Source organism: Sorex araneus, chromosome 4 (genome assembly GCF_027595985.1).
Source record: "Sorex araneus isolate mSorAra2 chromosome 4, mSorAra2.pri, whole genome shotgun sequence".
Classification (NCBI taxonomy): domain Eukaryota; kingdom Metazoa; phylum Chordata; class Mammalia; order Eulipotyphla; family Soricidae; genus Sorex; species Sorex araneus.
The window spans coordinates 53,045,109-53,058,495 of NC_073305.1; the positions used below are offsets into that span (position 1 = coordinate 53,045,109).

Genomic DNA, 13,387 nt, shown 5'->3' on the forward strand with positions numbered 1-13,387 from the left:
TTCCAGCTTTTCAAGGTCAACAGCTGAACCTCGCAGGTGGAGGAAGCAAAGCCAACCCCGCGGGCCCTTTGGGCAGAGAGTAAATAACTAATAAAAATCAGTGACCAGAACCTCACCAGACTAAGGATGCGATGGAGGCTGATAAGCAGATGGAGACTAACAACAAACACTGGAGCTCCCTGGAGGGAGGGGGCGGGCTCTCAAGTCCCCGCGCCTCACCTTCCCTGGGAGGCTGGAAGTGAACTGACACTGGGGAAATGGCAGGTCTGGGCTGGGCTGTCTGTGATGACTCGGTTCTCTAGCTGGTGCAGTCTGCCAAAACCACGCACAGGCTGAACACCTGCTCTGTACGGACTCCAGGTCGGGGTGGGGGGCGGTATCCTTATACCAGAATAAAATCAAGCAGAGCTGATAAAGGTGCTCCAAACGTGAGCTTGAAAAGGAATGAACAAGTAAACCAGGCATAATCTTAATTTTTTAATAAATTAATTAAAAAGCCATACATGTCTGCAAGGATTGGAGCGACAGCACAGTGGGTAGGGCATTTGCCTTGCACACGGTCGACCCGGGTTCGATTCCTTCGTCCCTCTCGGAGAGTCTGACAAGCTACCAAGAGTATCCCGCCCACAAGACAGAGCCTGGCAAGCTCCCCGTGGCGTATTTGATATGCCCAAAACAGTAACAACAAGTCTCACAACAGAGATGTTACTGGTGCCCACTCGAGCAAATCAATGAGCTACAGGACACAGTGCTACAGTGCTACATGTCTGCAGGCTCAGAGCGAGAGACCCTGCAAGGAAAACCTATAGCTCTCAAGTCTGCGGAGCACTGTTGGAATGTCAGCTGACTGATCAATGGGCACAGCCAACAAGCCAGTGATCTGAGACCTGTCCCCTTCTCTGGCATGAGCTGAACCTGAACCCAAACCACCCATCCTTGTCACCATAAGCCCATTTGTAGGAAGGATTGCCAAGATTCCTTTCTGTAAAATTCCAAGAAGAATTCTTCCTGTAAAATTCTTCTTCTTGTATTGAGAGCATAAGAAATCCTGGAATACTGCAGGGCTGGGGAGACAGCCATCGAGTGTTCCGTCCTCCCAGAACGCTTCCAGAGTGTTCTGTCCCCACTTCCCAACCCAAGGTCTTAACTACCTTAGAATTTGTGTTTTAGCCATAGTTCTGTCCCTGAGGCATATGGTAGTATTCAGTAAATTCCCAGTCTATGTATCCATTGATTCCTCACAGATGTATCTGCCGCTGAGCTCTAGCTGTCTTTTTGCTTGCTTGATGATTGGTTGGTTGGTTTTTTGGCCATTCCTGATGGTGTTCTAGGGACCATATGTGGTACAGGAGAGGTCGGTCATAGGGAAGGCAAGCACCTTCCCCACTCGAACACTAGCCCTGAGGTCTAGTAGGAAGGGAAAAGGTTCCTGACAATCTCAGGAGAGGGAGCAATGATGAGCAAGAAATCATAGCAGGTTATAAGGCCTGAGAGCCAGACTTGTCAGAAGACTGAGGCAATCATCTGGGCCATCATTCCATCACTCTAGCCCTGAGTGCTTAAAGCTGCAACAACAAAGAAGTGGAAACTGATAGAGAATGAAGCCTGGGAATGTGGCAGAGTACGTGTCTTTCATGTCAGTGGCCTGGGATTGATCCCTAGAACCACACCGGGGCTTGGCCCCTAAGTACAAAGAAACTAAATGATACAATAGGGGTGGAACAGATAGTACAGTGGATAGGGTGCTTGCACTGCATAAGACTGAAAGACAGAGGTTTGATTCTCAGCGCCCCTTATGGTCCACTGAGTCCTACTAGGAGTGATCCCCAAAGGCAGAGCCAGGAATAATTCCTGAATGCTCCCCTCCCCCACCACACACACACACACACACACACACACACACACACACACACACACACATACACCATCACCAGCACCACCAAAATTGACACAGTAAGTCTAGAACCCCTTCCACCACAAGTTTTTTGGGTGGAGACCATACTTAACAGTGTTCAGGGGTTACTTCTGCATGGTGCAGGGGTGGGGAAGGCCATTGTGGTTGTACTCAGGGGAACCTCATGATGCCTGGGATCAGCCATTTGTGCTCTCTCTCCAGGCGTCCCAGATCTAAATTCTCATGTCTCTGAAACATAATGGAGATGGCGAAGAGGTCTCAGGAAGACCTTTTAAACTGTTCTCTACTTGCTTTGGGGGAAATATTTAAAGTTAAACTTTTCAGTGGAGGGATGATCAGGTCTATCAGCCTAGCTCCTCCCTCCACAGCTCAGTGGGAATATCTGTCCTCATCTAGTAGATTAGTACCCTGTGAAAAGATGTTCTTTTGGCTGAAGATGGGTGAGAATCCCACTCACTACTATACAGCTAGACAGATGGGCTGAGCCTGGGCAAGTTCATATGCTGGATAAGGACAAGACCCAGAGCCACCACTCTCCACTCCTCCACTCTCCCATGGGGAAAGCACAGAGGCAGAAAAACAGCCAAGTGTAGCCTGCAAACACGGCCCGACAGCATCACGGGGCACTGTTGGACTCAGCCTCAGCAGGCGTGAGTCTGTCTCCAAGTGAGAGTTGGAGAAGAGCAAACACCATTTTTCCCCTTTTGTTGTTCAGCTTGGTTTGGAATGAACTTCCATCATATTGTCCCCTAATAGCTATATTAGATAATGGGTAACAATGGAATACCCAACTTTAGAGGACCATTGGGAGAAGTCAATGAGACGAGCCAGCCATGTGATCCATACAAAGCCTGATAGCCAAGGAACCCTTAAGTTGCTGTCACCAACTAGAATGACAATGAAGATGATAATGACAATGACAAAGAAAGCAGCACTGGTGAATGTGACTTGCTGAATGAATTAGGAATATTCCCTAGGGGACATTTCAGAAGAGAAAACAAAATGACAACCACCACTCTTAGAAAGGTCCACAGCTGTCCAGATACCTGGGACTGAGTACAGATCACTGGGATTCCAAAGATCTGCTGGTACCATCGAGAGCAAAAACCCAGTAGTGGAGACTCGAAGATGAATTACCCCAGAGTAAAAGAAGAGAGAGGAAATAATAACTATGGAGAAATATCACTGTTCACCCAACCGACTGGAAAAATTAATGAGCATGAGGACTCAAGGCAGCAAACAGGAAATCTAGTTCCCTGATGACAAGTAGTGCTCTGGAGAGAAAGAAGTGGTTTGGCAATATTTACTAAGATCTTAAATGCATATGCAGGACATCCAACAGTGCTCACAGCAACCACTGCAGAGAATTCCCGGCTGTGCTTGGAAGACAGGACCCAGAGAGACATCTCAGCATGTCAAGGGGGAAATACCTGGAACTCAGCTACTGATCACTGCTAGGAACAAGCATGGTTCTCCATGTGCTATACAGAAGTATGATAACAAGGCAGATTCACAGACACTGTCTTATAAACATTTTAAGACATACCAGGGGGTTATCTTTGAAAAGATATTGAATAAACTAGAAACTTGTATGTAAAGAGCAAATCAACAAAAGGAGGCAGGAATTTTTTCTATGTGTGCACCTAGAAAACATTCTGGAAGTACATTCACAAAAACATGGCAGTGATTACTTCTAGGAAAAAGTAGAAGTGGAGAGAGGTTAGAAATGGATTGTGGCATCAAGGGGGAACTTTATTCTTCAAATTGCATCTAGGCATATGGAGAGATTAAAAATTTATTTACGTATTTTGGGGAGTCACACCTGGCCATGCTCTGGGCTTGCTTCTGGCTCTGTGTTCAGGAATCACTCCTGGTGGCATAAAGGGAATCAAATGGGGTGTCAGGGATTGAACCTGGGTTGGGTACATGCAAGGCAAACATCCTGACAGCGATACTATCCCTCCATCTCCCGTATTGGGAACTGAATTGGGGTCAGGTGCCTGCCTTGGCCTAACTCTCCAAATTCTTGATGAGCTCCATTGACTTATATAAGCTTAAATGAAGTCCTACAATATATTTTAAAATTCTGCAATGTATTTAAAAATTTACTGTAAAAATTCTATGGCATGCAAGAATTTTTTAAATTAATATCTTAAAAGATTGGGTTTTTTGTTTGTTTGTTTTTACCTTTCTTTGTTTTCTTCCATTCCTCTGAAGACACACTGATTCATTACTGTGGAACTGTTGATAGAGACAAAGTGGCCAGTCCAGGTCTTCTTTCTGAAAAAAGCAGAATATGGGTCACTAGTATTACAAACACTAAAAGAGCCGCTGGCAGAGCCTAGCAAGCTACCCGTGGCATATTCGCTATGCCAAAAACAGTAACAAGTCTTACAGTGGAGATGTTACTGGTGCCCACTTGAGCAAATCAATGAGCAATGGGATGACAGTGATACAGTGAAAAGAGCTGCATCAAATAGATACAGAGGTTGTGTCAAAGGTTTCTTGTGGGGGAGGGGCATGGGTCAGAGAAAGGACAGTGGTAGAGGGAAGTGGTCACTCTGGACCAGGACTAGGTGCTGGAAGGAGGTAAAGTTATATGTATGATGCCCTATCAGCAATAGTATTATAAATCACAGGGCCTAAAGGCAAGGGTGGGTAGGGAGGGAAAAAGAAAAATTAAAAGTTGCTTGCCATAGCAATAGTTTGGGGGTGGGAGAAAAATTTGGCACACTGGTGGAGGGGAGTAGACACTAGTGAAGGAACTATGTGTTGGAAAGTCTGAAACTCAATCATGATTAACTTTGTAATTCACAGTGATTCGGTTTGGAAAAATGAAAAAGGCTGCTTGGTGTCTAACAAAATGCTTCATTCCCCTCCCCATAGCCATTCAAATTTTCCCTGACACCCATATTTCCCAAGCATCCCTGTAGCTAAGTGTGACCAGGCATCTACATTCCAAATGGAATGAAAGAGGAAGCAACAAATGATACTTCTTCACCTAGGTGGGTTTGTTTGTGGTGCCAGTGATCCAATCTAGGTCTCCTGAATGCAAGTCAAGAGCTTTGCTGCAGAGACACTGCCCAGCCCAAATAAGACTGACAACCCCTAGTGTTGGCTTCTTTTTTTAATTCACTTTGAGTTGCAGGAATTGAACCCAAAGATTCACACATTCAAGGCATATACTCTACCACTGAGCTGTACCCCCCAGACCTCCAATAGCTTCCTAAGACATTTGCATGCCTGTTTATCCTTCCCACTAACTGGAACCCAGCTCTCCCACACAAATTATGACAATGCACATGGAAATAGGAGAACAACAGGATAAGGCCCCTGGGCCCCTGACTGACAGTAAAGTATGCCCCACCCCCTCTCACCACAGAACTGCCTCCTAGAGAGAAATGTCTTTGTTCTTGAAGTCAAAGCTTTATTGGTGTTTTTTAATGGCTAGTTAACTCCTCTTAGTTGGCACGGTGATGAAATCATCTCTTTGGGGCCCTTCTGAGGTTGGATTTGATTATGTGGCGTATGGGACACGCCACGTCTGTGGAAACTAGAAAGGTGAAACTGTTTCTGGTCAAATTTTTGGCAAACCTGCATGCAATCTCAAGTAGGTACTCAGTTAAGCATATGAAGGATGAGGAGGGATTAATAAGCATTTAATATCAAAGGGGGGTGCTGGAGAGATAGCACAGCAGGAAAGTACTTTCCTTGCACACAGCCAACCTGGGTTCAATCTCCAGCATCCTATATGGTCCAGAGCACCACCAGAAGTGAAGAAGGGGTCCCTGAGTACAGAGCCAGGAGTAACCCCTGAGCATCACCATATGTGCCCAAAATAAAAATAAAGTAAGGTCACTCTCAAAAGCAGGAACATGGCTGAGAATGGGGAACACTGGTACCCACAAGTATGGCTTGCGAGCTTGACTGCACTTTTCAAAATAATAGGACTGAGAATGACAAAATACCATTCAAATGTACATGACACCCACTTTTAAGGACTCAGGACTATGTGGTGAATAGTGAGAGGTACATAGGGAGAATGACAGAGAGAGAGGGGAACACCAATGAATGGAGGCCTATGCCCCCATCACTCCCTAAGTATTTGCTTAGGGGGGTTTACGACCCAATCTATGGATCCTTCTCCAGCATTAGCTACTGCATTCCTCACCACTTGGGGCACAGCTTTTGAATGAAAAGAGAGAATCTCTTTTTACAAAGTGGCACTCAACACAAACCAGTTACTTCACTTGGTATCAACCAAAACATGGGCATCAGTTTCAACACTACGCAGACTAATCTAAGGCAGAGCATGTGGTTCTCCAGCTTGGCACCTCCTAGGCAAAAGGGGGTTCAGGGTAATCCAGACACCCATGATCTCCGACATTGGTGCAGTCATTACAACCAGCTCTTCTATATCAGCCATTTTGACTATTATCTCACAGGCTTACTTGACCAATTCTCCCGCCATCCTCCTCCATCTGCCCCACTGTGGCTCTGACCTGCTCCAGGTCAAAACATCATTTGCAGAACTGAGAGACAGTTCAGTCAGGTGAGCACATGCCCTGCATGCAGAAGGCCTAGGTTCTCTCCCCTGCACCACATGGAGTGGCACTACTGGGAGTAAGGAGTACTATATCATGGAGCTGGGAGTAGACCTTGAGCATCACCTGGTATGGCCCAAAGACCACAGCAAACAAACAAACATATAAACACAAAACCTCCTTTAGATAAAACTCTCTAATCTAGATAAGCAGGACCGGATACCTAAAACCCCAACACTGCAGAGCACTGGACAGAGCCATCGTTGGGGCAAATTCCCAGCCACCGCTCTGCTTGAACTGAACTTGCAGAGAGCACCCTGGGATATATTTAGCATTTGGATCCCTGTCTGGGCCACGCTCTGGCTTCCATCAGAGCTAACTTCATCAGCCAAGGCATGTGCATGATGGGGAGCCTGGAATGAGGCCAGAAGGAAGATGTGGATCCCGGAACGAGGAGCGATGGAAGGGCAGTGGCTTGTCAGTTGCCACTGGCTGCTCACAAGGGGAAGGAGTGGGGACACAGGAGCAGCCCACACCAGTGCCGCTGTAGCGTGAGCACCTGGGCCACCTGGCTTCAGCCTGGTGGCCAGCATTGCTCTGGGAACTGAGAGCTCCTGCATCACAGTAACTACTACACAGACTCCACACTGCAGCCCCAGCTGGCGCCAACAGCAGGAATCTCCCAAGACCACATTTTCCCAGCAGCTGCAAGAGGTCAGTGCCTGCCCTTGAGTGGTCTACTGGGTGGTTGTGGGTCAGAGTTTTAGGATTTTTCCTCCTGGTTCTGGTGCACAGATTCAGTGAGCAGCCAGTGATTAAACAGTGCCCTTTAGCCTATGGCTCACGCAGGGATGGGGGCACCCAGCACAGGAGGATGCTCAGGGGTCAGATACTGGGATGAATTTTTTATCTCATCAGATTTCCCATCAGCCTTGGAGGCAGACACTGTCTTACTTTCCTATTGGCGAACTGGCCATCAAGTGGTAAAGCTTTGGCCAAAGCCATACAAAGGCAAATGGTAAAGCTGAGACATGGATTAGGCCTTTGTTTCAGAGTCTGCATTCCTGGTGATAATGTATGTAGTGGAGCTGAATGGATAAATGACTGACTGACTGAATGAATGAATGAACGAACAAATAGAGTCAGAGCCATTTTAGGGCTATGGGAAGACAGTGTTGCCATAAAACATGGGAGGGGTTTGCCCACAAGCCTGACCTCCTGTGCCAGAAATCAACGCACTGGGTGAATATTCTCAAGCACCTCTCAAGGCAGCCACTCAGTCCTGGGAACTCTGAGCCAGGACTGCCAGCTTCTATAAAAGGAACTGATGTGCTTAATTCCAGTGTTGGCAATGACCACAGCCACTGCTGACTCAGAGCCCCTGTGTGAGGCAGTAAACACAGCCCCACACACAGAGGCCCCTCGTGTCCACCCACAGGCCAGTGGAAAGGCAGGAGCACGACCATTCCACAGATGGCTAAACCAAAGCTCCTAGAGGTTGTGAGCAACTAAGATCACAGCACTTACAGGAGGGATTGTTTCCCAGCTCAGCTGCTGGCTGAACCTAGGGGGCTTCTTCCCCACCAAACATCACCTGACACGTTGCAATGCAAATGCTGTTCTAATCGCCATCTGCAGAGTTCTTGTTTGAAGGAATGTAATCAGTATTTCCCATTCTGCGGATAGAAATTCTGATTCTCCCCAGCTAGAAATGCTTACATCACTACTTCCTCATTCCTGTCCCCAGCTCACTAGCTCATATTTGACCAGCATTTGCCGAGTATCAGCTTCCTTCGGGGCATAACTTAGACACCAAACCCCAATAATTCTTCAGTGACAGGTAAGTATTCTCAGTAGCTATCAGCATTGGTGAGGGTGAGAGGCACCCGGAACTCTAACAACCTGTTTCCGATAGGGTTACAAATGGACCAAATCATCCTTGAGGAATGCGGCATTATTTACACAACTGCTATTTGTTCCTAGGTACACAGTACATACCAAGAGAGAGGTTCTAGAATGTTCTCAGAAGCACTGTGTATAACAGCACTTCCTTCATTTCCTATTGTTTTGTAACCAATTATAACAAACTTAGCATCTTCAAAAAATACAGATCTATCACCTATCATTCTGGAGATCATATATGAGTCATTAGGACTGCATTTCTTCTAGAAGTTCTAGGGGAGTATCCCTTCCCTTGCTTCTTCCAGCTGCTAGGTACTGCCTGCATTCCTTGTGTGTGGTCTCATCCTCATTTCAGAGTCACTACTGCCAGGCATTCAAATTTCCCTCTTTTCTCACTGCAGTTTCCTTCACCATATCTCATGCTCTGTGCCAGGACCCTCTTCATCCCAGAAGGAGTCAGAAGGAGCCTCCTGGCTCATTGGTCCCACCAAGATAACCCAAGATCATCTCTCCATGTCTAAATCCTTAATCACATCTGCAAATTCCCTTCTCCCTTATAAGGTATATCAGCCAGTAGACTGGTACCCAGGGGAGGGATGAGGGCAAGGTCATCTTTTGGGTGGCCATCATTTGGCCTACCACAAGCCCCACATCAGTAGTTCATCAACAACAGAACAAATGGAATGACTGGTGGTAATACCCAGCAATGAGAACAGAGAATCCATGACCACATACAAGGAGCCTAACTCTCACAGTACTTGTAGCACAAGTCTATCTGTACAAAGGGCAGAATCTGGCCAAACCACCCGCCATGATGAGAGGTGTGAAGGGAAGTTGTATCACTGTCATCCCATTGCTCATTGATTTGCTAGAGCAGGCACCAGTAACGTCTCCATTATGAGACTTGTTGTTACTGCTTTTGGCATATCGAATATGCCACAGGTAGTTTGCCAGGCTCTCCCGTACTGGCGGGATGCTCTCGGTAGATTGCCAGGCTCTCCAAGAGGGACAAAGGAATGGAACCCGGATCTGCCGCATGCAAGGCAAACGCCCTACCCGCTGGGCTATCGCTCCAGCCCAAAGGGAAGTTGTAGTTATGACTTTAAGAGGGCACAAATGGACAATTGGGGCACTGTCAAGATTCCACCCCCCCAATCTGGTTGCTACCACACAAGTGTGTTCCATTTGTGACAATCACCAAGGTACAGAGTTTTGACTAAGCCCTTCTCTGTGAGAACACTATGCTTTCATAAGAAGCCTTCAGAATTCTATAATAATTTTATGCCTATGCCAAGATTTCACTTGGGGTTCACCAAATACCTACACCCCCAATCCTACTATCCCACACATCCAATTTTGGGTGAGGGACAAGCTACTACAGGGTCTAAACAAAGGATTGGAGTCATGGGCAGGGTTCATCTTGGTGATCTCCATTTACCACTATTTTTTTTCTTTGAATTATTGCAGGTACCATACCTGGTGGTGCTGGGGCCATCAGGAATATACCCAGAGGTGCTCAGGATCATGCAGTGCTGGAGATGGATCCCAGGCCTCACACATGGGTGCCACTTGAGCCACGTTCCTGTACCCCTAACTCTCTCTCAACCTTCTGAGAGCTGTAGATGCCATGCTGAATCTCACTCTTCAGAGTGGCAGACCCTAAGAGCAGTCCCTGAGGAGAGTTCCACAGCTGCCAGCAAATAGCTCTGAGCTGGCTGGGGGCAGAGAAGTTAGTGTCAACAGCATTTACTCCTAACAAAGAAAGAGGCTCTTGCCAGTGAAAATCTGACTATTAATAGCAAGTCACACCCTTATAGATAGAAAGTACTCCGGGGGCCTCCCAGAGCATAACAGCAACGGGCAACCCACTGCCTGCTGTGCTCCCTTGTCACCCTCTGCGATTTAGCCCCCCACCACACACACACACACACACACACACACACACACACACACACACTTTAATCCCTCCTATCACAGATTCCCAGCAGCTGCTCAGGTCTGCATAACTGAGGGAGCCTAGTGGCTCCTGGGCATTGGTGGGTCTGGTAACTGCCCAGCACATTAGAACTTGACTAGCACCCTTGGGCACTTGGGATCTCAAACACCTGGTCCCTTGCCTAGGCCAGCCCAAGCTCAGAGCCAAATCTGGGGACTGAATTTCCCCAGGTATATGCTCAACCTTAGCACAGCAGCCTGTGCTAGCACTCAAGACAGCAAACCGCTTACCCAGCTGTGCCCAAACTCAGAGCCACAGCAAGGACTGGGCACCTGTGATTGTGAAATACCCAGATCATCACCTCATCTTGCTTAGGCGGGGCCTTCCAATCCTCACCCATGCCCTGGCAGAGCACCAGGCACAATGAGAAGCAGAGGAACTCCCCCCATCCTTGGATCAAGACCGTACCCTGGAGAGAACTTATAGGAACAAGCTATGCAAGCTACCTGAAGACGATTTCAAAGCCACAGTTCTATTGATGCTAATGAGGAGATCAATGGCAAGAATTTTAACAAAGAGAAATTGAGGAAAAGTTCGAGAAAAAGATTCCAAAGAGAAATGACAGAGCTGAAGAGGGCCAGAGAAATAGTATAGGGTTTAAGGTGCTCACCTTACATGTAAAATTAGTTACATGTTAGTTCAATCATAAGCACCACTTACAGTCCCTTGGGCACAGAGCCAGGAGCAAATCCTGAACACAGCAGGGAATGACTCAAACTTCCACCTCAAATAAAATAAACACAGTAACTGAACAGAACTGAATGCAATAGAATTGAAGAAGACAAAATTGAATCAATGAACTCAAAGGTTAAAGCTAGAACTATCCAAAAAAGAAAGAATTAAAAACAATAAAGATAACAATAAAGATAATATTATGTGAGACAGCATCAAGAGGATCAATTCACATTAGAGGAGTTCTAGGAGAAGAATGAGAGAAATGAGAAAAATTCTTATTTTAAGATTGAATAGCAAAACTATTCTGCAAGCTGAAAAAGGAATTAGATACCCAGATCCAAGAAACTTTAAAAGTTCCAAACAAAATAAATTCAAACAGATGCACACAATGCACATTATAATGCAACTGGCAAATAGCAAAGAAATAATCCTAAGAAAAAAAAACCCAAGAGAAATGCAAAATCATATATAAGGCAACAACCATCCCCCCAAAAAGAACTATAAGCAAATTTCTCTGTAGAAATTCTACATGCCAGGGGCTGGAGCAATAGCACAGCGAGTAGGGCATTTGCCTTTGCCAACCCAGGTTTGATTCCCAGCATCTCATATGGTCCCCTGAGCACCGCCAGGAATAGTCCTGAGTGCATGAGCCAGGAGTAACCCCTGTGCATTGCCAGGTGTGACCCAAAAAGCAAAATAAAAAAAAAAGAAATTCTACATGCCAGAAAGTAGTAGCATTATATATGTATATATATAATATGTATGTACATATAGTAGATATAGATATAGATATAGAGAGAGTGCTGAGTTGAAAAGACATCTAACTAAGGTTGGACTACTCATCTCAGCTAGCCTATTACTCATATTTGAAGGAGGAAAGGTTTTTTGACAAAGAATAATTCAAGGAATTCATCACTGCTAGACTGACCCTCCAAGATATACTTAAGAGACTTCTATATAAAGAAAAGAAGGGGGCAGAACAATAGTACAACAGGTAGGGCACTTTCCTTGCACACAACTGACCTGGCTTCAATCCCCAGCATCCCATAAGGTCCCCTGAACACTGCCAGAAGTGACCGCTGAGTGTAGAGATAGGAATAACTCCGAGCATCGCCAGGTGTGGCCCCAAAACAAAAACAATTAATTTTTTTTTTGCTTTTTGGGTCATACCCAGTGATTCTCAGGGGTCACTCCTGGCTCCGCACTCATGAATTACCCCTGGCTGTGCTCAGGGGACCATATGGGATGCTGGGAATCGAACCCGGGTCAGCCGCGTGCAAGGCAAACGCCCTACCCACTCTGCTATCACTCCAGCCCCAATTAAAAATAATTTTAATGTTTAAATAAAGGGCTGGAGCAATAGCACAGTGGGTAGGGTGTTTGCCTTGCATGGGGCTGACCTGGGTTCAATTCCCAGCATCCCATATGGTCCCCTGAGCACTGTCAGGAATAAATTCTGAGTGCATGAGCCAGGAGTAACCCCTGCGTGTTGCCAGGTGTGACCCAAAAAGCAAAGAAAAAAAAGGTTAAATAAAAGGAAAAGAAATTCTATTTAGGGGCAGGGAGATAACCCAAAGGGCTGGAGCATGTCTGTTGCATGTGGGAGGCACAGGTTTCGTCCCTGGCATCACATGATATCATAAGTGCCATCTGGATCCATCCCAAAGCAATAAACCAGGACCACCAGATACGACCCAGGAGAATAATAACAGGGATTCTATTGATTTTCATGTTTATTGATTCTTTCCTGGTTATCTCCATTCTGCTAACTTTAGAGAATTTTGAATTTCATATATTATGTTTTATTATATTTTTCAGCTCTAAAAGTTATAGATGGGCAAGGTCCATGCAGAGCACATGCCTAGCATATATGATGCCCCAAGTTTGATCCCCAGCACTGCATGACTTCCCAAGCACTGCAGCAGGTATATCCCTGGTGACCACCAAGCCCTGCTGGGCCCAAGCAGTGTGGGCTGTGGCCCAGTACCACTGAGTGTGTCTATTATAAAAGTAAAATAACAGAGCAATAGTACAGTGGGAAGGGCATTTGCCTTGTATATGGCCGACTAGGCTCAATCACCAGCATCCCATGTGGTCCCCTGAGCTTGCCAAGAGTGATTCCTGAATGAAGAGCCAGGAGTAAACCCTGAGCATAACGTGGTGTGACATAAAAACCAAGGAGGAGGAGAAGGGAGAAGAGGAGGAGAAGGGGCTTCTCTGCTCTGCTCATCCCCTTTCTAATGCACAGGCATCTGCCTCCCTGTCAATCACCATCCCCAACACAGACCTCTATTACATGGTCCTTGCCCTACATCTCCTTCACTCCATCATCCACGTGCCCATGTTGTACTCCCA

At 46.3% G+C, this 13,387-nt stretch overlaps 1 protein-coding gene across 1 annotated transcript in view; it reads right to left on the reverse strand.

Moving 5' to 3' along the window:
* ARHGEF3 (Rho guanine nucleotide exchange factor 3) overlaps window positions 1–13,387 on the reverse strand; it is a 347,358-nt gene that overhangs the window by 291,161 nt on the left and 42,810 nt on the right. Inside the window, exon 2 of the mRNA XM_012934215.2 lies at window positions 4,103–4,195. Within this exon, the coding sequence (XP_012789669.2) occupies window positions 4,103–4,146 (44 nt within the window). The 5' untranslated portion in view covers window positions 4,147–4,195. The remainder of the gene's footprint in view (window positions 1–4,102; window positions 4,196–13,387) is intronic.